Source organism: Hakea prostrata, chromosome 7 (assembly GCF_041222555.1).
Source record: "Hakea prostrata isolate BN-2017 chromosome 7, UWA_Hpros_2, whole genome shotgun sequence".
Classification (NCBI taxonomy): Eukaryota; Viridiplantae; Streptophyta; class Magnoliopsida; order Proteales; family Proteaceae; genus Hakea; species Hakea prostrata.
The window spans coordinates 22337993-22363142 of NC_142606.1; the positions used below are offsets into that span (position 1 = coordinate 22337993).

The 25150-nt window shown below is 37.8% G+C and overlaps 1 protein-coding gene across 1 annotated transcript; it reads left to right on the forward strand.

Annotated features, from left to right (window-relative positions):
- The first annotated feature begins 194 nt into the window (after nt 1–194).
- LOC149010590 (protein HUA2-LIKE 3-like) lies at nt 195–24638 on the forward strand. Its single transcript, XM_089162454.1, has 18 exons — nt 195–676; nt 1198–1274; nt 9446–11635; nt 11763–12288; nt 13069–13177; nt 13350–13462; nt 13548–13732; nt 14016–14484; nt 14621–15077; nt 15178–15336; nt 15444–15657; nt 15755–15785; nt 18982–19041; nt 19178–19254; nt 19358–19419; nt 19930–20048; nt 23698–23871; nt 23966–24638. The coding sequence occupies exons 1-18, from the start codon at nt 563–565 to the stop codon at nt 23996–23998; spliced, it is 5169 nt and encodes a 1722-aa protein (XP_089018580.1). The 5' UTR covers nt 195–562; the 3' UTR covers nt 23999–24638.
- The last annotated feature ends 512 nt before the right edge of the window (nt 24639–25150 follow it).

The window sequence follows — 25150 nt, forward strand, 5'->3', positions numbered from 1 at the left end:
TTTTTGGAAATTTGGATTTCAATTTTCGAAATTCGATTCGGATAGAATTATGAGTATCAATAGGAACAAATTTCGGTCCGATAATTAGTTTGAAGTTCGCTGCAGTGTGAAATCCGAATCGCCAGATGGACGCGGCCATATCCTTGTGCCAACCTAAAACGGTCACAGGTTAGGTCGTACGCCACCGGTGCACGTTAGCAGTCAAGGGTCATATGCGTATCCGTATATGCGGAGAGGAAAGAGTAGGAGAGCACAAAGACCATAATTCTCACAGTTTTAGGGTTCTTCCCCAACATCTCTCCTTCCCCCGCAGGAATAAAGGTTTTGTTAACAGGCACAATAAGAACCGTCTTTCAATCTTGTCATTGATTCAATGCCTGCAAATTTATCATCTTTTTCGTCTGCACAAAACCCTAACCAGTCCGAAGAAGCTCTCTTCCTCCTCAGAGGGGCGAGCGGTTTCGGTTTCGTTTCAATAACTCAGTTCTCAGATAGGCTAGTCTCTTTTACTATACAATCTGCACAACCCGTATCACCCTAAGGCTCTGTAACCCCTTTGTTCATGGCGCCCAGTCGCAGAAGAGGCAAAACTTCTGCAGCCGCCGCACGACGGCAGTGGAAAGTTGGGGATCTTGTCCTCGCCAAGGTGAAAGGTTTTCCTGCCTGGCCTGCAACGGTATGTATATTACAGTTCAGTGGGAAAAATTTATTATTTTTTGTTGAAATCTATTTTGAGATTTTTTTCTTCTTTCCCAGCACTTGATTGTTCGTTAACACAGTTATGTATGATAAAGGGGTAATTTGGAAATTATAAAATCGCTACTATGTTTTAATATCAGTAGGATGTTCTAGAGTTTCTACATGGCTATTGTAGTTCTTCTATTTTTGCCTTTTGGGGGCGTGGTGGGTGGTTTCATATGAGCTGTGGAAGGTGAATTCCCTCTCTTTCTTTGTATTTTACAGTTATACTTCTTGTCAGAAAGGTTGATTTCCCCTACAAGATGGATCCTTTTTAAATTGTGGAATTAGAGAAAAACTTTAATGTCATCTCTGCCAAAGAGGAAATGGTTACTACTATTATTTTAAAATTTTCCATTTGTTAATCTTTCACCTCATCCCCTAATGAAATAAACAGTGTTTTATGATTGTAGCTCTGCTTGGGTTGTTATTTTCTTAGAAAATGATTGGTAATGACAGGTAAGTGAACCTGAAAAATGGGGCTATTCAAATGACTGGAAGAAAGTGCTTGTTTACTTCTTCGGAACCAAACAAATGTGAGTTCTAGAATACTTGGTTACCTTGAAGCTTTATATTTGGCATGTTTGTTGTTTGGTTAATGGATGTTGTCATTGTTTTCTCTTAGAGATTTCTTTTGAAAAACTTAGTTTACGTGTCACAGTTGTGCTCTGTTGGTTAGATGGAGTTAATAGAATTTTAACTTGACATGCTTATTCTTCATCTTTCTTTTTGTTATAGATTTTGTGTGTGTGTGTAAGCTATAGACCTACTTTCAGTATAACGTTTAAATAAAAAATGTTGAACCTGAGTCTTTTTCTTAAATCTTCCTGACATCCTTAATATTCTGCGGACTCTCATTGATGTTGCACGTCGGTGGCCATCCTACTTCATTTCTTGCTCAATATTCTGCAATCATCCTTTATGGTGGCTATTGTGAACTGGATGAAGCTGGCTATTTTTCTGCTTTGTTCTTTTCATAGTTTGGCCTTGTTTTCTTCGTTGCTTCCTCTCTTTGAGGTTTGTTGTATGAAACCATGGATATGGGAAATGTATCTAGGTAAAATCAATGTTTGATGTATTGTTTTTCCCCTGAAATTCACCTTTTATGTAGGTTTTACTGATAAAATGTAGCCTCAATTAAGGGTGTTAGTGTGGAACAGGAACCAAAAAACCAAAACTAAATAGAGCTTGGTTACTATCTGTACTTGGGATAAAAGAGCCGAATTTGGTTTGGTTTTGGATCCAGAACAGGAAATGTTTAGAAACAGATGGTTGTAACCAAAACCAAACTGAATTAGGGTCCAATTTATTAGTATAATATGTGATTCTATACGCTTAGTATAGAAGTGTAAATGAAACAGAACTGATGTGTTTAAGAAACAAACGGAAAACATCATGTTGGGTTCAATTATTGGTTTTTTTAACTGAGTAGGGACTTTGTTTAGTCTCGGATTCACACCTCTTTGGAAATGAACTTAAATCCATCACATACCTGGTCCTGGACCAATTTACACTCTTAGCGTCAGCTACAGAAGTCAACCATTCTAAGTAAGAAACTAACACGCACTGCAACTTCTGAGCTTGGATGATTAAGGTATGTCATCCAATTTCTGACTTCTCTTTTTGAATGGTGTTCTTGACGCATTTTTAGCCAGTGAATATTCATGACTATTTCATTAAGAAATCAGAAGGGGGTTAAGGTGAAACCTATTAATCCTACAGTGATACTCTAATGCTTTTTATAAACTATCGTAGCTCAGGATTTGATATCTCAGTTTTGAGGTTGATTTCAGCCCGAAATCAAGATTTGCAGGCTCTAGTTTAAAGCTCAGAATCTTGTGACCTGGTTGAAACTGGTCAAAACCTTGTTGAAGCATACTAAAATCCAGTATCCATTTTAGTTTGTCATCTAAGTCTCAATAACTGAGTTTCTGTTCCATGTTTTAGATTCTGCATAACTTTTAATCTTTCCTTGTCGAGCGCATGAGCTGTAGAACAGAGTTAAAACAACTGAGAATCATGATGAAAACAGAATTGAGTTGGAAAAATATGGGTTTTTGATCATCTTAGCTGGATCATGTGCGTGTATGGGTTTTGTGTTGCAATGTTGCTCGATCATGAAATGTGAACTGTTTTTGTTTCGGGAAAAATAAATTTGTGACTTGAATGGACTTGATGGGAAAGATTGTAGAGGTAATGAAAGTGGGATGTAGTATAGGGTTGTTAGAGAGGAAGAACTAGATTTCCGTTTGAGATTTGGCTGTGGTTTATGATTTACCCATGGCAAACACTTGGGTTGAAAAGAGAGGATCATTTAGTTACTGGTGCAGCCATAGATTGAGTAGGATCAGCTAGGGCCCTGGGTTGTTGGCTTTCAACTCAAAAGTAAGAGTTTAGAGTTTAGGAATTTTGGTAGTTGATTGGGGTACACAAGAATATTGGTTTTAATGTTTTATTAGTTGGATGGGGATGTAATTGTAGTGACCATAGGTAATGATATATGGAGAGGAGCCTTTAGGGGTGGGACCGTTCTAATGGTCATATTGGTGTAGATCTGAATTTTTTTTTGAGTACGAAAATAGAAAAGAAAAAAAAAAGAATTTAGGTTGGGGGCATTTAGAAGATTAGAAGAAGAATTGGTGATGGGGATGATTCTACGTATAGATTAAAAAGAGAATATCAAGTTAATTGCCGATGAGAAATCTTTTCTTGTTAGAAATTTAAGTAGCAAGATGGAGAAGAAAATGCATAAGTAGGGCAAACTATGACTCAAAATTGGAAATTGACTCTAAAGTAGACTTGTATACTTAAAAGGAAAGGTCTAACCCAATTCTCAATCTATTAGTTAACGTAAACTTACTAGAAATTGAGATTTTTGAAGGAAATAGATTTAAAATAAGTTTCTGATTTAATAAAAGAAAGTAATCCTGTTATCCTACTTTCTACTTATTTTTTTGGCCCATCAAATTAGCTAATTACAAAGTAGACCAATGGGGTTGAAGGCCAAATACATAATCTAGACTATTCCTAAGGAAAGAAGCCCAATATGGCGATGATACAGCATCAGCGACCTTCAGAAGTGGTTATCATAGTAGCTGAATAGATTTCTTCCTAGTAGAAGGTTTTGTGGATTGTTATGTTTAAGGTTTTACTTAGGGAGATCCAAACTGCTCAATATGGATCAGTGGTTAAGGGTATGTGCTTCTGCCACACAGAATGGAAAGGTGGGGATAATTTTCCTTAGCTGAAGATGGCAGTGCTTAAAAGGAAATACTTTGAGATCATTAAGTGATAAAGTGGTCAAACAAAGAAAGTGGGATTTTGAGGACACTAATACATAAAATTGGATCACTGCATGCATAAAAAGGTTTTCTCTGGCGAATCAAAAGGATAATGTCATTCATTTAGAGACTTGGTGGTGGGTTGACGTGGTCCTATTAGCTATAAGGTCTATGAAAGCTAGTTGGACATGAAAAAGGACAAGCATGTGGATATCTGCAAAGGTATAAATTTGTTAGGAATGGAGGTTGTATATTATGGGAAATGCAAAAGGCTCTTTAATAATCTGAGCATGAAGAAAAGGGGGGGGGTCTATCTAAAAGATTGTTTTAGTGAGGGAAAGGATGAGTGTAGATGCCTTGACCAGAGAAGACACGTTTAAAGTGAATATGCAGGGTACTAAATGCGAGGTAGGAATAGATGGGAAGGTTACTTAAGTAGCCTCCTAAATGAAGACAGTTTGAGTAATAGTGTGTTGGAATACTATATACTTATCAGGACATTGATGTCGTAGATTTGTATGAAAAATTAAAGTGTCTAAAATAAAAGCTGCTTTAACGAGGATGAATTTAGGGAAGGCACATTGCCTAGAGAAGGTCTAGTAGAAGTGTGGAAGTCTCTTGAAATTTTGGCTTACTTTGCTAACCAACCTGTATAATAATATTATGTGCACAAGGAAAATGTAGGATGAATACAGAAGCACTGTGTTCTCATTTATAAATAATAAAGAGGATATCCAGAGCTGCAATAATTACGGAGACATGTATCTATGTCATACTATCAAATCGTGGGAAATTTATTGAAGCCCGACACTCAAGACAAAATTAGTATTGTGGAGAACCAGTTTATTTAATGCTAGGGAAACCCATGACAAAAACTACTTGCTTGAGAGATTCATCGGACAATTTAGAGGTAGCTAGAAGGATCTCCATCTGGTCTTCATTGTCTTAGGATTTAAGAGCTTGTGACGGAGTTCCCAGAGTTCTCCTACTTATATATGTTGAGCATAATCATAGATATTAAGTGTGAATTTGGGGGATCCAAGGTATTGAATCCCGAATTGCAGGTGGGTTACATTTTGGATTAGCTTTAAGCCCTTTTTTGTTTGTACAGATCATAGGTGATTTAACCATTAGAATCCAAGATGAGTTCCTTGATATTTGCTTTTTGTGGTTGACATTTATCATAGATCAAGAACCTGCCAAGGTCATGGTAATATCTTAGGTTTTTGTACTCCCAAGGCAAGATGACTTGAGTCAAGAGTATTACACCAATCACATCCTAAACTAAGCATGGTGGACTTTGTCTCACCCGAGACCATTTGAGATTTTTGTTGCAACTTCAGGATGGCGAAATTATGCTTATGAGCGACTTTTGATGGAAAGCGCACCTGATTATTGAAAATTATTGGCAGTCATATTTTTGCATAATGTATTACAAGTCCAATGTAGATTTCAATGATTCAAGGTAAACTATCTGATGTAGTATTAGACTGGTACAATTAGTATTGGTGATTTAACAATTAGAATCCAAGATGAGTTCCTTGATGTATGCTTTTTGTGGTTGACATTTATCATAGATCAAGAACTTGCCTAGATCATGGTAATATCTTAGTTTTTCGTACTCCAAGGCGAGATGACTTGAGTCAGAGTATTACACCAATCTCATCCTAAACTAAGCATTGTGGACTTTGTCTCAACCGAGACCAATTGAGATTTTTGTTGCAACTTCAGGAATGGTGAAATTATGCTTATGAGCGACTTTTGATGGAAAGCTTACCTGATTATTGAAAATTATTGGCAATCATATTTTTGCATAATGTATGACAAGTCCAAAGTAGATTTCAATGATTCAAGGTAAACTATCCGATGTAGTATTAGACTGTTAATTAAATACTTTATTTCAGTTTTAGGTTTAGTCTTTACTTGTTTTAATATTCCTACATGGCATGAGAGTTTTTAGACTTTGGGTTGGATTCTGTTTTGGAATTAGATTTTAACTAGATTTTGTGTTTTATTTTCTTTAAATTGATTGTATTGGGATAACCATTTTCAGATTGAATAGAATGAATTGAGTAATGCTTGTGAGAGCTTGTGTGAGTGTGAGTACTCTCTTCCTTCTTCCTCCTTTCTCTTAAGGAATTTCTCTCTTCTTCCTCTTCCTCTAGTTCTCCTTTCATTACAGCCCACTGTTGCAGCCTTCCTATGCTAGGACTGTTCACTGTCCTTCCTTATATTAGTTTCAGGTCTTATGTGGGGAAAAATCCACCAAAACCATCAATTAAGTAACACTATAAAAGTTATTAACTTGGGAAAGATCTTGTCAAGATATTTGTTCGACTTATTGTTTTATACCAACTTGGGTTGTGAAATCATGTTCTTTATGTATGAGATTGATTTGGTTGATGAGACAAAAATACGGACTCTGCTAAGTTGGAGTTGTGGAAATCAACCTTGGAATGAAAAGGTTTATGATAGGTAGAACAATGGCTGAGAATATGCTGTGTGAGTTTTGTCTCATCAGGATAGATAATGAAGTGGCAAAAATTGATCAGGCATATGGCCTTAAGATGTTGATATAAAGGATAATTATAGTTCTAGATTGATAGGAGATTAACTGGGATCCAATAGCCAAGGTCTTATGTGAACTCTCACATTCGAGTAACCAACAATATTTTTTTGGTTAGTTTGAAGGTTAGGGTTTAGGTTGACTGTCGAGTCTAGTCAAGTAGATGTTGGGTAGTCTGTTGAGGAACATTTCTTGATGTTAGGGAACTGAAATAATGAAAACGGTCTCCGACATCCCTAACAAAGCAATCTTCTCCCAATCCTCAAAACACCCAACTCATCCCATACATCTCTTGGTATTGTTCCCAGTTTCCCAATGCCTCTTCAAAGATATATCCAACCATCTAAACCCTAGTTTCCTGCTTATCACTTGGAAACATTACAAAGAGTCAGCAAAGACCCAAAAGCCCCATAACAGCAGATATCTTGAAGATCTCCTTCAGTTTTGAAAAGTCCTTTCAAATTCAAGATCCAACTGGTGTGACCTGGCCTCACATGGTCAAGGAATTAACTGGATCAAACTGCAGTTCTGTTCAAAGTTCATGTGGATATTATTTATCCTTCCAGAATTTAATATTTTAACTCATTTTTTGGGATTCTAGTAGGGGGTATTTGCTTTTTTATGATTAATATCTTAAGTAAGGGAGTAGCAGATACAAAACATTTACTGAATTGATATTTGGTATTATTAACTGGCTGTCCTAGCTTCAAGCCTGGTATCCTTTGTGATGGGGATAAGTTTTTTCCCCCAAGAGAATGTCCTTGCTAAACAAAGGTTGGATACATCACATGCCCTTCCATTGCTAAAAGTAGGTTGTGACAGTCCTAATAGATTCTTTATGATGCATGTTAGAGCAACTTTTCCTTTTGTAGAATTTCACAATAAATATTATTTAGGATATTCTGGCAATGTTCCAGAGGTATTTTCTGATATTTGTAGGAGCTACAAGAACTAGGAATACACTATCTTAGGATTCCGAATTTTTGTTTGGGGGGAGGGGCAAGAGAGAAAAAAAGAAAATTCCAGTCACGTAATATAGTGGAAACGATATCCTTTTTAACAGATCCAATAGACTTCATACCAGGGAATTTGTACTTTAAAAATCATTATGAAGATTTTACTTTTCAAGCCTGATTATTAATATACCCATATCAGTCACTAAATATGACTCTAGCATAACAGGTCTGGAAACTAGAGTCTTTGTTTTTGGATTTATTGGTGTAACTTGAATCATTTTTGTGTTGGAAAAATCCAGCAATAATGGAGCATTAATATTTACGAGAGAACCTTTAATCAACTTGACTGATGTAATGAGATGGTGAGCAATTCCAAGAGAAATAAGTAGATTATACAACAACAATAAGCCTTATCCCAATGAAATGAACTAAATGAGGTCAACTACATGGATCCTTGCTTTCCAATCAGCTGTATTTGAGCCCATACCAGATAAAAGGCTTAAGCCATGCATATCCATTCTTGCCACATCTCCTTAGGTTATCTTAGGTCTACCCTAGCTCTTATTCCTTCAATGTGGATTAAATCACTTCTTTGTACAGGTGCATTTAAAGGCCTTTGTTGGACGTGGTCATGCCACTTCAATCGACTTTCTTGTTGCTTGTCATTTATCAGAGCTACTCCCATACCAGCTCTATTATGATCATTTCTAACCGAATCCTCCCTAGTTTTGTATCTCATCCATCTTGACATCATTTGTTGAGATAACATTATAAAGTATAAATTTGATGATGAAATAAGGTTAGATGGATGGTTGTCTAGGCAATAAGGCAAGGCAAGGCTATAGAGGGCAATGAAAACTAATGTGACCCCCAAGCAAGGTGACACCAGGATGTCTTGACCCCAAAGAAGGGCCAGGAATGCCTAGGTGACAGGGTTTAGATGTTCTTAATGCTACTCATTCCTTTTAAGATTGGCTTGAATGGGGTTTAAATTTTGCACACTTTTCCTATCCAAGGATCAAGGTCCTGGTTTTGAGGCTTGTTTCAGGTGAGATGGGTTGAAACCAAGATATTTTTGGGTTAAAACTTGACATGTAATGGGCTGGTCAAAACAAGTTGAAACCTTTGAAATTGGTTGAAACTACTGTAACCTGTTGAAACTGGGTTGGTGGATTGGTCATAGCTTGGCATTTATTGGTCAAAACAACCAATATTTCGAAATGTCAGTCAAGATTACTGAAATTTTCAAGATATTGTGGAAACTTGTCGAAACCTGGATTCTATAAATAACCCATGGTATCATCTCAATTTATTGGAAAATTGTGATTTAACCGAATTTTTGGGCCATCTTGATCAAAACTTGAACCTTATCCTATCGACAGTGCAAAAATGTGGTCAAAATACATAAAGGAACACACTTTGTGAGTGTAGACATGAGCAAAGCAAATATTTTAATGTTCAGGGGCTATAGCATTATGAAAAAAAGAAAAAAGGGGGGGGGGTTCATGCCTATCCATAGATGGCTAACAATGCGCGGAAAGGGACTGCTGTAGGAAGTTGCTTGATTGAATTGAGTTTGGAATTACACGTTGCCAATCCAGAAAGTGCCCTCTCTAATGTTGGGATCACTACACCATCCCGCTTATGGTAGATATATATTTGCTGACCGGGTAAGCTAGTAAAATTACTTGTGATACATGATTAGTTACAATCAACCCAGAACAATAAATAAGGAGTAGAAAATTAGCATACATACTTGAAATTAATTTTCTATCAGTTCCTAGCATAGTGAGAAAAATATCAAATGCATCAGATTTTCTGGAGTTGAATTCTGTAAATGCAGTGCGCTCTTTCATTTGTGGTTCTCATCAACACCATATTCTAATGTGGGTATTATCTCACAGTGCTTTCTGCAATCCCGCTGATGTTGAAGCATTCACAGAAGAGAAAAAAAATTCGTTGCTGGTTAAACGCCAGGGTAAGGGGGCTGATTTTGTTCGTGCAGTAGAGGAGATTATTGATAGCTATGAGAAGGCAAAGAACCAGGACCAAGATATTGAGTTCAACTCAGGTGATGAAGGTACTGTGTCAAACACTGGAAATTCGGAGGGTTCTGGTGGAAAATCATGGATGAATGGCCCTGTGAAAATGTCTACTTCGCATTCGGAATCTTTAAGTGGTGCTAAGAATAGAAATGGGCCATGCAATCCCATTGTTTTTCCTGTTTCTGCAGTGGATATAACAGAGCTGCAGGAAATGGAGACAACATCTGATGAGCGTGTGGAAACTTCACTGTTTCTTGCTAACTTTCGAGAAACAAGTGTGGAGACTAATACTGCTTTGAGAAGAAGATTAAGAGACACACAACTTCAAGGATGTTCTGCGCAAAAAAAAGCACCATTTGTTCGGAGGTCTAGAAGTTCATTGAAGGTTGATCCTTGCAAGTTTCAAAGCTTTTTCAGGCCATTAAATGGTTGCAGCAAGGCTACTGAATTTGTAACCCATAGTGGCAATGTGGATGAACCCTTGACAAATAAACGAATGAGAAAGTCACTGGATGCCTCCGTTCGGCAGGATGTAGATTCGCCACTGCATTTTACAGCCTTAGGTTCTAATGGTAGTAGTGAGGATAATGGTTCTGAAGTAGTTGCAACTAACTTTGATAACAATAGCTTGAATGAAGGAAGCACATTAGAATCCAGCTGCAAAACTGACCGACTTGAGACCCTTGGGAGTTTGGAGAGAGGTGTGGAGTTGAATGAAAGGCTTGACCTTCAGAGTAACACAGTTGTCCTTAAGAGGAGAAGAAAACCAAATAGAAAACGAGTTATTCAGGATGCAGCTGAATGTACTGCTAAACTTGACAAAGAGGTAAGTGTTGGAGCTGGCATAATTATGAGTCTACAAAATTCTCCTTGTGAGAAGTTAGGTGACAGGTCCAGTAAAGGTGATGGGGATGAGCACCTGCCTTTGTTGAAAAGAGCTAGGGTTCGAATGGGCAAACCATCTAGAGAAGAGCTTGATGATATCAATCACTCAGAGGAGAAACCGTTGTGTGTCCATAAGACATCAAAAAATGAAACAGAGCATGAGGACCCTAGATCAGGAACTAAACCTATTAAGGAGGAGGTTGTTAATAATTCAGAGCAAGTATGCTCACCCACTCAATCTTGTGATAATTGTTCTGTTGATAAAATGTCGTTTGAGGACAAACCAGCATTGAGTAGTTCTTCACCTTTGAGAAATTGCTCCAGTATTACTGAAAATGGAAATATGTTTTGGAAACCTAAGAAGTATCAATGGTGTGGGGGGTCAGTGGATGGTGAAGCCGCTTTGCCTCCGTCTAAACGCCTTCACCGTGCTCTGGAAGCTATGTCTGCCAATGCAGCTGAAGATAATGAAGCAGGAAGTGAAGCTCCAGTGACCGCAAAAATGCTTTCTAGTAGCTCATCTGATTTGAGTGCTAGCCATTTTCATGGGGATGTTGAAGTAAGGACTCCCTTGGAAGGACAAAATATGAACTTGAGCAATACATCCAGGTGCCTGGCCAGCTTTACTCCAGCAATTAATGAGGGACTAACTGAATATTCAGATATGAAAGCTTGTGACCATATTGTGAGAAGTTCTAGCTCAAGACAAGGTAATGAACAAGAGTTGTTTGGTGACGGTTTGAACGCTGATAGTTCTGAAGGTCTTGAAGATTCATCTGTTGACACCATGAAACCAGATGCTGATGTTAGATTTTCAAAACCTTGTTTATTCAACTCTAATGAGAAGGTGGATAGTCTTGTGTCTGTTCAATTGGGTAAGCCTTCATCTACCAGCGAAGAAGGCAAAATTTTTATTGTAGATTCAGGCAAAAAGGGCTCTGATTATTCCTTAGGTGGGGAGAGTTGTCCTCATGCAGCAGAGAAAACAGGTAAGCATTGCAATATTCAGCAGGAACCAGATTCTATCTCTGAAGCTAACAAAAGGGGTGATTTCTCAGATTTGAATGGCACCGAGGTGTTAGTCTCTGCTGCTTGTTGTGACTCTGGTGAGGATGTGAAATCTCTCAAATCTTCAACATCTGGGGACAACAACAATAAAGAAATGTAAGTATTTTAGTACATATACATGATTCTTTTGGGAGCTCTGAAGTCTTTTAACTACTTTTCTGCTACTTTTCACTCTTTGGTTTAAAAGTCTCAATTTGAAAATTGTTTTAAAATGCTATTTTAGGTGTGAGGCTGCAGAAGTTAGACATAAACAAATACAGGAGGGTCTAGATGCTTCTCCATGTTTGACGCCAATGAAAGTTTTAATTGCTGCGGCCCAGGCTAAGAGAGATTTGTCTAGATCACTCTCTCTTTCAGATCAGCCTTCGGAAACTAATGTCGTTGCTGATGACATCTCAATTTTGAGTAATAGACTTGAGTCTGCTGAGCGAGTTTCTCCTACCAAGACCTTGAGTTCTTATGTTCATGCTGTGAACAATAGAACTGATATTTGTAATGGTACTGGGAGTCCTGATGTTCTTCCTCACCATAGAAAAAGTGAGCATTTGTTAGATGTGGAAGGAAAAGTTAAATCTCAACCTACAATGTCAAGGCAGAAATCCGGTGATAAGTGGAGTGTGCATGCAGAAGCAAACGCCGCACGGAGATCTTTTGAGCTTATGCTTGAAACACTGTCAAGGACAAAGGAGAGTATTGGTCGAGCAACCCGTCTTGCTATTGACTGTGCAAAATATGGCATTGCCTTTGAGGTTAGCTGCTCATGCCCTATTTATTTACTTGTCTTACTGGTGCCTGTATGATGTTTATTGGTACCGTTATTGTCAAGATTTGCATGAGATATTCTGTGGTTGCCTCTGTCGGTGGATAAAATTTTAGGATTGGATATCTTTGTGCATTTCATTGATTTCAGGTAGCCATACTCTGTCTAGATTCAAAAGTTAGATCTGGCAGCACCTGAATGATTTTATTTTCATTTTTCTTTAGGGTGGAAAGGGATTAGGAAATAGTTGCCCTATTTACTTACGTGACCTACACCGAAAAGTCTGCAGTTGCTGTTGTGGAAAATGTTTTAGGTGTTTAAAAAAGTGAAGAATTACATAGAGATGTAATAATACAAAAGAGCAAGGAGAAAACGAGTTCAGTCCAGGCTACTCGTTAATATAAGGCCCCCAGAAGCAACGCTGTCCCAACCACCCACTTCAGGTTAATTACTTTTCAGCCTTTTGGCCAAACCCATTTGACCGGCCAAGGAAATTAGAGGTTCCAACTGCCTCTGGAAGCCAATTTTAAGATTCGTTAATGATTTCAAACTTATTATTTAAGCTGATAATTCAACCATGCAATTAGTACATTCCTTTAGTGTTGAGTACCTTTGAAGGAAATAGCTGAACTTATTCCTTCTGCTGTACATTTTTATTGCATGATCATAATTGCCTAAAATTAAAGTAGAATGTTCTATGCTGAATCTCTCTCTTTTTTTTCTTCTTTCTTTCCCCTCCCCCCCTTTTGTATATGGTTTGTTTATATAGGTGGTGGATATTCTTGCACGGAATTTGGAGAAGGAATCAAGCTTACATAGAAGAGTGGACCTTTTTTTCCTTGTAGATTCTATTACCCAGTGTTCTCGTGGCCAAAAAGGTATTTGCATTGCCATCCTATTATCATGGGAACACACTTAAGACTGCTAATCAATGGCCTGAGTGACCCGTGCTATCAGGCAAAAACTTAGATAGATGCGTACATATTTGAACTGTTATATTTTCTTGAGATTTTGTGTTCATGGATAAGTAGATTGCTTCGTTATTTTCAGGTGGTGTTGGAGATTTTTATCTTTCTGCAGTTCAAGCAGCTCTTCCACGTCTATTGTTGGCAGCTGCTCCTCCTGGAAGTGCTGCAAGGGAAAACCGCAAGCAGTGTATGAAGGCAAGTGACTTTGACTTGGTGGTTCTTATTTTCGAAGTTCGTTTGAGTAGGCTGTGTTCCTTATTCTTTGACTTCTGTTGTTAAGGTGTTGAGACTTTGGCTTGATCGGAAAACACTTCCAGAAACCATTATTCGCCACCATTTGCGAGAACTTGATTCTATTGACGCATCTGTTGGTAGTGTCTTTGCTCGTCGGCCATCAAGAATGGAGAGGGCTTTAAATGATCCTATCCGAGAAATGGAAGGAATGCTTGTTGATGAGTATGGAAGGTTTGTGTCTTCTCATGATTTTTCTTTGTATTAGTTCGACTGGATGGAGTTCATGTCAATGCTGTAATGTTGTTTATCCCATATATAATCTTATTTTTTTGGGTCTCTACTTGGATCCATGTAACTGAAGTCATCAATGAGTTTTGATGAGGTGTACAAATTGCTGTATTCCTTCGTGTCCTTTTTTGGGTTGTTTTTTTTTTTGGGGGGGGGGGTGCAGGGGAGGCGGTGGGGTGTTATGATTTTATTTTTACCTCTTACTGGTTTCTTTTTTGTTTCCCAGCAATACTAGCTTTCAGCTGGCAGGTTTTAACATGCCACAGATTCTAAAAAATGAAGAGGAAGGGAGTGATTCTGATGAGAAGAACTTTGAAGCTGTTACTCCTGAACATGAACCTGAAGTCCCTTCAGAGAGGGAAATAACCTCTGCATCTGTTAATGACAAGCATCGACATATTCTGGAAGATGTTGATGGTGAGCTTGAAATGGAAGATGTGGCTCCGTGTTGTGAAGTTGAATTGAATTCCATCTATAAAGGTGCAGGAGTTGATGCAACACATACCTCAAATTGTCAATTGGATCAGCATATTCTGCCCTTTGCCCCTCCACTTCCTGAAGATGTGCCCCCAACTCCTCCCCCGCTGCCAACTTCCCCACCACCTATGGCTCCTCCACCCCCTTCTCACCCTCCATCAGCCTTTCCGCGAGCCGTTACTGATAATGGTAATTTCAGCCGTTACAATGTTGCACATGTAAGTAACTTGGTTTTGTGTTCATAAATGGCACTTCAAGTCTATTCTGTGTTCCTTCTCTTTATCAGTGATGCTACAGAAGTACCAAATTTATATTGATCTAATTTTTGCTCCTTGCTATGACTCACATGAACAGAACATTCAAAACCAGTTCCAACAATCTATTGGTCAGCAGTGTGGCAGCAATGGGACGACCTTGGACACAGGACCTTACTTTGCTCCCAGATATATTGATCTTCCCATGTCAGTGCAGAAACCTAGCTCTTCATTTTCTTCGGGTTCCCATGATCTTCCTGGCTCTCTTCCATCAACTGTTCACCCTGTGAATAATGCTGCACAGACAAATGGTGCTCCCATGGATAACAAGGCTTACCGTCTATTGCCCCCACCTCCAGTGTCATCAAATCAGTTTTCCTATGTTCAGGGAGTTCAAAATTCACACTCTTTTAGGGAGTTGTCATGCTCCTCATTCAACAAGAAATTTCAAGTTCGAGATGTGAATGGGGGAGACTTCTTTACCGGTCGAGATACAGTGAAGTTAGCCCCGAATGAGATTAGTGATGGGGGGAGACTTGCTGCACCTGGCCATTTAGGTGAATAGATTTACTGCTTTCAACGGTACAATGGTTTGATGATATTTCACTATATATTTATGGCCTTAAGGCAACTGTTAATGATTTGATCTTTTCCCAGGCTCTACTTATGTTGATAAAGCTGAGGGGTCATATACACCTTTGTCTTCTTACTATGGGGCACCACGTGAATCTGCGAGAATCCCAAGCCGTGGGTTGTCTTTCCCTCCCAGAGCTCTCAGTTATAGACATTCTATGCCTTCAGTTAGACCTCCGGAAGGTATATATTGGAATTGACTTGGGTCTGATTATTGAAACTATCAGCTTATTGGTCAGGAAGGTACCTCTTGGTCAGGGCTCATAAACTTTTTTGGTTTTACAGCGCAGAACTTCTGGAGACCAAGATGGTCATCCCCAGGGAACTAGTAGTAGATGGTATGTCAAATGTCATGATTCTATCCTGTGATATTCCATATCTTTCCACACAGGTTCCGACAAATGTGTTTATGATTATTAGGTGGGATCCAATTTTGATCTGGACACTGCGGCTTGTTAAAACATTTGAGACAATTCTTTGTGGGGGAATCTTCTTTCCTCTCAGGTAAGAGTTCTCGAGGAGAGGATACAACTCTGATGGATAGCATGCTCAACCCACCTCATTGTACATATGTATTTTACTCTGGTTTCTGCAAAAGCAGAAGGCAGATAGGCAGTCATTGTGGAGATTTTGTACATTATAATTAACTTTAGGCTGTCATTGTCTCCCTGATATTAAATGTAATTAGTTTGCTAGGCCCTTGATAGGAAAACCTCATCGACAGCTTTTGTTTTTCAATTTATAGGCCAATTTTTGCATATTGATGATCGCATCTTTGTAAGGATTTCTTATACGTAATTTCTTTTAGCGGGCAAATTCCTAGATTTCTTTTTCTTCTGATATGCTTCAAATGGGACAGGCAGCTTCGAAACTATGTTCTTTATTTGTTGAGGAGACTATATTCTTCAAATGTGATGAAAGATTTATCAGGCCTTGACTAATTAAGTATGGTCTTCTCAAGTTGGTTACTGTAGGTTACAAATACAAATTTTTTCTTATTGATGCCCAACAATGGAAAATGAATTATATGTATTTGGTTGTTGGCCAGAAAGAAAAAAAGGGGGGGGTATCATTTTTATAAAAAGGAAATACAATTTTTTTCGAGAAATATGGTTCACATTTGAAAGATGTCATTTGCCAATCTCCTATTGTTAGTATTGTTGTGGATGTGCTTTTGGCACAAGGGTGGTAGCTTTCTATGTAGAGATGGTAAGACTTTAAGATTATGGAGATCTTGGGGCTTAAAACTCTTTTCCCCTTGTCCCCTTTTCTTTTCCCATCGCTTGGGCTTATGGGTCTAGTCATTATGTCTTGTTTCATGTTGACCGAAAAATATATGTTTTTGTTGTGCAATGAAATGTAAATGTGTTATACTTGGGTGTTTAAAAAATGTAAATGTGTTGACCTTGGTTATGTATAAGCATAAGGAAACTGGAAGAAACCTGCTAGTGTTCGTTTCCTAGAAAGTGGCTTTCTTGAGATTTCCTTCAGATACTGCTATGTGGAAATATTAATATGACGATATTGATGTTCAATAGATATTATAGAGATGTTACTTCCTGGCTACTTTAGCCAGAAGATGGAAAACAATCTGTTTTTAGCAACAAGCAAGTTGGAACATTAAATTCAGCATTTAATGCTGTGTTCTAACACTTTAGGTACTTCACACTCATCACAGGGGTGCTAATCCATCATAATCCTCATGGGATTGTTTCTTTATGATTTGTCTGGAGTTTAAGCAGGGACATGTCAAATCAAAGTATCATGCCAGATCATTGACAAGGTTTGGGGGAGAACGTGTCAAACCTGTGGCTTCTCTAGCAAGTTTGGTGTCACAATCCATCCAGGCCCTCTATGTTGAATATTTGACAAATGATTAAAGTTTGTCTTCTCAAGAAAGAACACGAAATTTGCCTATAAGGTTAAAAACTCAAGAGAGAAAAAGAATGTAGGCCAAGATCAGGCTTGCATTAACTCTCTTGCAACTACAAAAGGAACCTGGAATTCTTCGGGTAGTAACTCATAAGGAGAATTTGTGTTTTTTAGAATTTGACTAGACTATCTGAGGTGGTTTTTCGTACACAGAGACAGCTCACTTTCACCATTCTTATTGTTTGTAGGTTGTTGATTCGTAGTTGATTTAGATTATCTTTGAACCTAGAGGACAGATCTGGAGTGTCAAAATAACTGATTTAAAAATCAGAAACAAAATATTTCAAAGAGTAAAAGGAACTCCAGAAAATCAATCTCAGCATAAATTCTCGATTGGGACGGGAAAAAAAAAAACTCAGCATAGTCGGTGAATGGGAAAGGAAGCTTTTGGTCAGCATGGTAGTCACCCTTAGTTCATATATTTAAACATTAAAAATAATAATTACATTTTTACTTATCACTAATTTATTAGTGCTTGGACGCAGGATTTAACGCCACATACATGAGGTAAGATGGATATTACTTCTGCACATATATTCAGAGGATAAGTTTATTTTATTAATGAAACAATATGAGATTATATTATTGATGGGTAATTTATGTAATTTGGACATGGGAACCTCGCATTTATGGGCGAAATTGTTTCAGTCATGCGAGCGAGATTTCGGTCAGTCTTGAATCGACCGAAATTTCGATCTGCTTGACCGTCACTGAAGCAAAGTATCATTTGTGAGATTGTTGATCTATCATACAATTCTTGCTTCAAAGCAGTGGATTAGAGGATATATAAGGGCATCCAATTGGGTTTTTTTTTTTTTTTTGATACTGATATAGATTCTACATGATTACGTGTCTCATGTAGAGCCATACGATTACATATATTCCTTCTTATAGATTTATGGAGCAAATTAAGAAATCAATATAGTCAAACGAAATGGGTAGTTTTCTAGCTGTGTGGTGAAGAAACAAAAAAGGCGGTGGGTAATAACTCTGCACCACTAATAGGGAGTGTTCAGAGGTGAGCTATTCTCCTAAATGTATGGTAAAGAACACGTTAGATTTATCGAATTTGGGGAAGAAAGCCACGTTTCAAGACGTTTGTTTGCAAAGGTGGGGTGGGAAAAAAGGGGTGGGAAAAAAAAAACATGTGGGTCTTACATGTAGTGGGGTGAGGGAGAAAAAAAGGAAAAGAAAGGATTTTGTGGAAAAGTGATGGGGTGGGTCCCATTTTTTACTTTTCCCAACTTTCCCACAAAATCCCACTAAATATGTAAGGTTTTAAAATAGCATGGGGTGGGAAAGTTGAACTGCCACATCAACAGCCTTGTCTCCCACTTTCCCACCCCAAGCAACCAAACACTCTACCATTTTAGGATTTAAAGGAAAAGTAAGAAATCTACACATTTTTCAAGAATTTTCCCACCCCTTTTTTACCACCCCACTTTTATTCCAGCAAACAAAAGCAGCATTGAATTTGAATCAGGATCCGTGGGGTTCCACAAATTCCAACTGGATCGGTCAGGGCAAATTCCGGTTCGAATCAGCGATACACCCGATCCGATTCTGATATTCAAACCCGTGTCTGAAACTGGGACATGCGTTCATATGTCATGGATCATCTGCACTCTTGGTGGAATTTCTGAATTGAGAGGACAAGATTGCATGGAACCCCCTCAAAGAGTCAAGATTCGCAGATCAAAGAGTCAAGCTTCGCGGATTAGATTGTCTTATTCAATTTTCTCTTTATTGTTAAAGCATTTCATACAGGACTTAGAATCTCAGATTTGAGTCTTAAGAAAACATACCTGAAGTTAGAGTTGTTATAAGGAGAAAAATCCGCTCAGGTGAGAAAGGTTGAGAAGGAAAAAAAAAGCTGAAAAGAACCTGTAAGAACAGAGTCTGATGGGTGCTCAACAATCGGTTCATCAACTCACTATCCATGAATTCACGGTCAAGGTAAATTCTGAACCAACCCCATTATATTCTCAATGTGTTGTTGTATTTCTTTCATTCTTCCTGCCTATCCCTGTGGATTGGAACATCGAAGATTTCGATTTGAGATTTCTTTTTTCTTTCGCTTCCCTGGGCACAGGATAGCAGAGGTAAGGACGTTGATCTTCGCATTTACAAGGGGAAGGTTCTACTTATTGTTAACGTTGCTTCCAAGTGGTATTCTTTCATTTTTCGCTCTTTCTGCCTTTACCAATTCTGAGTTCAAACTTGGTATAAGATACATCGTCAAAGTATCTTGGCTTTGCTTCTTTTGGAACAGTGGTCTTACAGACAGCAACTACAAGGACTTGACAGAACTCTACATTAAATACAAGGACAAAGGTCAGATTTTTGTAATTTAAAATTATTCTTTTTCCCTTTTTCCAATACTTTTCAAGTATCTCCTTATGCATTTTTTGCCGATTAAAATTTTCTCATGGGGTCGTGACAGTTTTTTTCAATGGAAACAATCCCTGCAATGGCATAGAAAGTTTTGACTCTTAAAAAATCCAATTAATAAAAGGTTAATTTAATGCAACCATGACTAGCAATACTAGTTTTGTCTTTTGGCTGAAATGTGGATTTAAAAAAAAAAAAAAATAATGTTTTGGGGTTTCTTATAGGCGGTGATTTATTTAAAGAGAAAATTGCTTAGATCTTCCTGATAAGAAAATAACTTGCAAAATGAGTAGGATTGACTTTGTTCTACACCTAGTTTTGTAGTATTGTTTAATTTATTTTTCTAGGATATTGTCTCTTATTTTTATCTGTTCTATAGACGAACAATTAGTTTCCCTCTATTTCCGAAATTATTGTTTTCTCTATCAAAGTCGTTTACTGGTTGAATTTCAGGTTTGGAGATACTGGCATTTCCATGCAATCAATTCTTGTATCAAGAGCCTGGCACAGGCCTCGAAGCAGAGAATTTTGCTTGCACAAGATACCAGGCTGGGTATCCAGTTTTCCAAAAGGTACAGTTCTGTAGTTTATGGATTCAACCATCAACAAATTTCTATCTTTATTGAATCAAACACTGTCCTAGTACTGGTAGTCTCTTCAGGTTGGTTCTTTGCTCATATATTTGTCACAGAGAGTTGGAATTGAAAGTGGAAATTATATTGAGATAATGACACTAAGCTTTGAACCGTTGGTGAAATCTGGTACCACTTGCAAGCTGGTTGACAACACATCCTCAGCTGGGTATAGCAGATATGTTCGTTACATACCTCTTGATGACTTTGTGGTTGTAGTGAATCCTATCTTGGTGGAATAACAACAGACCCGTAAAAGCACAAGATCCCATTTCTCTTGGCTGCTTGTGTTTCTTCATACCCTGGAGATAGCAGAACATTTTAGATGAACTGGTGCAGTTACAAATTGATTTTCTAATGTTTCTGTGCCATCTATGACAAAAGCCACTGTCAGAGAGCTTGATCATTCTCTTTGATGCATGTCTTGCTTCTGAACCATTCTCTTGGCAGTGAACCCATAAAGAAGTTTGTGGCCTAGAAATTTTTTGATGAAAACAGAATGATATTACGCACCCCCCCCCCAAAAAAAAAAAAAAAAAAAAAAAAAAGAAGAAGAAAAGAAAAAAAAAGAATGAGAAGAAGAAAGCAAAGTGATAAAATTTTATAGGGTATAAAATAGCAAAGGGAAAAAAACATACTCCAGAAAGAAATGAAGCATATCAAACAAAGTAGCCTTTATGTATTTAGAATATTTTGCAAGCTCATCAGCCAGAGATTACTTGCTTTAACTCTACTGAGGAATGAAATACTCTAGATAGTATAAGATGCCTGGTGTCCCCAATTAGATGAAAAATATCTCCATGGTTGTATCCTGGTGATATATTTGATATTTCCAAAAAAACATTGTATATGTTGAGATGAGACCATTCAAGGGAAGGAGATCCAGTCCACTGTGTGAGGCTTCAAACTCATCAGCTACATAGTCCACGACACATTTAGGGTCAGCCAGTGTCAAACATCATTCACCTCTATGATCCCTGCAATCCAAGGAAGCCTTCTATGTTGAATTCCCATTGAATGTTTCTTTTGGGGGCTGGAGTGTATCCCATTGCTGCACCACATCAAGAGTACTAGGGGGCTAATCTGATAAACTCTTCCCCCTGTATCTATATATACATATAAGTCTGAAGTTGTCTGCTGGAGAGGCTCATGTTACTACTCTGTGCTTGATGAGCTCTCAGTATGCTCATACTCTAAATGTCTCAAACTGTGGACATTGATGCAGGGGAGGAGTTGTCATGTCCTCCTAGCAAAAAGGAAAGCCAGGCTCAGCTTGATTGGGCTCGGTTAGATAATCTTTATTTAATTCAATATGTTTAGTTAAATAAGACTTTTCTCACTTTGCATGAGAAGGTTTCCTGTTGAATGATATCTTGTTATTGCCAATGTGTTCTGAGTTTTCCTAGTCAGGATAGGGTTCTGATTTGCTTCTTTTATAATGCTTGTAAGAGTCAAGCTCGAATACAATTTGATGATAGAGTGGAAGATTTCTTATGAGTGCTGTGTGATTCAGTATGGTGTGAGTCCTTGGACAGTGAGACTGACATCCTGTTGGTGGGTAACATTGCCACAATCTTAATTTTCTCATACTCTATTTCTATTAGATTTCCTGATTTTCTGCCTGTTTACGTAATCCAGTTGAGTTGGATCCAAGAATCAGCAACACTTTGGGGCATCTGAAGTCTCCCCAAGACAGACCTTCCTTCAGGGTTGGGATAGTTCCTGACTATCTGATCTGCTTCTATTAAATATATCCTGTTCTCTAAAGCAGACATGTAGCATCTTCCTTTAGTTTGAATCATATTTTGGGATTTATATTTGTCCTACTAAACATGATGTTCTACCAGACTTGGTGGTTGATCTGACTTTTGTTTTTCTTATTTTATATTTTGAATAATTAGAGATCTCCTATATTCTGGATTTTCATTTTCAGATTTGACCATTGTTCAATTATTTTTAACACTGTTAGATTACTGCAGTTCTTTTTCAGGTCTTCTTTTTTGTTCTTTGTGAGTGTTTTCTAGAGTTTGACCTTCATCTGAGAAGTTTGTTTTTTCTTGACCTTTTAATTTGGGTTTATTAGGGATCTTAAGGGGGGGGGGGTTGTCTAGTCTGAACCTAGGGTTCCGAACACCTTGTTCTTCTGCTCGTCCCAAATGTTCTACATACCCACTGGCATGATGCATCCTCAAAGAAGCTTCCCTCTCTTCCCAAGGTTGTCAAAACTGCAGTACAGTTAAGAGAGGCAAAAGAAATGGGTCCACATCGCTCTTGCAAAATTATGTTGGATTGGAAAGCACAATTAATTGACCAGGAATCAGTGCATCCAACACTATGAACTTAAATGGCTAGTTTCTACTTCGTCCTTGTGTGGTCAATTTCTGATCCTGAGCCTTTTATCTGGAGCAATAGTTTATATAATTGCTTGGCACTTGGTTTTAAGAATGGAGGCTTGATCACCATCACATTGGGGTCCATCAGAGGAAACACTCCTAACCTGAATCATAAGGGAGCAGGTCATAAATTAGTGGTACATGGACTTGTTTGTTCTAGAGAGAGAAACACAGAATTTGCATATTTAGATTTAGCCTGTCCAATCAAACTGGTAGAGTTTGAGTTAAGTTCTAATATCAAATCCAGTCAGCAAGACGAAATCCCTTTGTTATCTTTGACTAACATATTAGAACACTCCTGGTGCCACCTGAAAAATCAAATCAAAGCGTTTAAAATATTTTGGTACAATACCTTCTTATTGATGCCTGACTTGAATTTTTTTTGTCCTTGATCATGACAATAACATGGGATGATCATAACCTAGAAGTTGCTAATTCTGCGTGCTGATTTGAGATGCAGGAAGAAGTAAAGATAGTCAGTTTGAAACTAGGAATATTGTCTGATAAAATTTCCATATCGCCTTTCCTGTCATCCTCCTTTTGTTTGCAAAATTTGAACCCAACAGGATAAATGATTGGTATTTTTTCATCACTAAAAAGAATAGGGAAGAAGCTCAATGTGATTTTTGCTTATGATTTCTTAAGCTTAACTAACATAGTAGTTGATTATAGATAGTCCTTGATCGTACTCATTTCTATGGTACTCCTAGTCTTCATTTTGATTTTCCACGCAAGACTGTGTAGGTCATAGGAAAATCGTCAGATTGGAAGCTTGAGAGCATAACTATACCATTTTTGGCATTTTAATCCACTCATAACAGGATACGTGACTTGGTGGTATTAAGTCTTGTCAAGCTAACTTATCATGATTCTAGTTAGGGGTACCATGAGAAAAAGATTAGGTGAAGTGCTTTTGCACTATGGAGGCTTTTTTGGTTTCTTATTTCTTAGCCACTGATGGAAATTCTGTGCTTGCAGTTCATTTGATTTTACCTACGTTAAATCTTTGCAAATATAGTTGGAGAGACACGAAGTTTTGCTTTTTATTTAGATTCAGCCGATCATAGAAGATGTTAGTTAGACCATCCATATGACTATCCTGACTCAAAAAATCTCACTCATTATAATGATATGATCTTAGTTCAACCTTAACTTTGCATAGAAAATAATATAAGTTCTCAGTTCTCTTCTGTTAGGTTTGCGTGAATGGTCCAGATGCAGCACCAGTCTACAAATTCCTCAAGGCTAGTACTAAAGCTGCAGGAACATTTGGGTCAAGGATCAAATGGAACTTCACCAAATTCCTTGTGGATAAAGAAGGCCAAGTTCTCAAACGGTATTCACCAACAACTGGCCCGTTGTCCATCGAGGTAGGCTGTCTTTCCTTTCATTTGGTTCTGTGCTTGCAAGAATTTTTTTTTGAAGTATTGAACTGATCTTCTCATTCTCATTCTATGTCTGCAGCAAGACATCCAGAAAGCACTGGAGGTTGAATAACTTTATATCCAAGTTGGTATACGAGGAGTAAGATACCAGATAGGAGATGAGACATGCAGAATGACATTGATTTATTTACTTTCATTTTGTTTCTTTATATATGTAATACCCTCCAATCGTGACTGTATTGTTGTCTATTTTATGTTGTTGTTTTGAGTTCCAAGGTGCAGATTTTTCTTCTGGGACTCAAAATGCATAATTTTTTGGTTGTTGTAATCTCTTGCAATTTGCACTTACCTCTCAGGTATAAGCTGCACTATGGTCTACATGTTCACCATCCATGTATTGTAATGTTGTTCTAGTCTATGCTTTAAGCTTTCAGGTTTTAATAGTCTAATGGTTATAGTCCTGTGGAATGCAGTTCTCCTTTGGTATGATGTACTTCATACATGAATTGCTTGGTGGCAAAGCAAACTATTAACATGTCAAGAAACCATGTATTCAGATCTATTGCTAATACTACCATTTTGAGCTCTCTTAATCTTGAAGCTGAACCATCATAACAGGATGATTGTCATTATTAATTTTCACAGTGAATTATTGATATATGCAATATCATGGTTGAGGTATAGTATATGTAAAGATGAAGGCTAGAGCTTAAATTTCTGAATCTTTTTAAAGGACAATCGAAGGATATGATGATAGTATTGTTTACCAATCAAGTGAATTGGGTTCTATGCTTCTGTTTTTTGAGTGGGTGGGTGGGATTGTTGGATCTGTTACTGCTATTTGTAAATAGACAGTAGCTATGGCTTGAGTGTAATAGACCATAACATCTATCATGAATAATTCTCATTGTCTTTCCTCCGATATCCACATGAAATTACAGGTGAGGATGACCCAATACATAATGTGACTCACGATTCCAACAAAGCTATTCCCTTCAAGAGAATCATAAAAGCAAGAGATATGCATGCATGGAATTGCATTCTCCATTTGTAGTCCCACAACTTGCAGAGCAAAGAAGATATCCCACAGTTTTGGATTTTTGTCATTTCTTAGCTCGTGAACCATTCAGTAGGAGAAGAACAAAAACATTCTGATGGTTGTATGTCATGATCTGCCTCTGTTGCCAACAGTATGGATAAAACTAATCTGGGCCATCTAAAATCAATCTTTATCATCTGTAATAGTGTGTTCTACAGGGGCCAT

Excerpts from the sequence above, each read along its gene's own strand:
- LOC149010590 (XM_089162454.1), top strand. The coding sequence starts at position 563 with ATGGCGCCCAGTCGCAGAAGAGGCAAAACTTCTGCAGCCGCCGCACGA. Across the intron at positions 13,178-13,349 it reads GTGTTCTCGTGGCCAAAAAG|GTGGTGTTGGAGATTTTTAT; the intron begins GTATTTGCATTG and ends CGTTATTTTCAG. Across the intron at positions 13,733-14,015 it reads CTTGTTGATGAGTATGGAAG|CAATACTAGCTTTCAGCTGG; the intron begins GTTTGTGTCTTC and ends TTTGTTTCCCAG.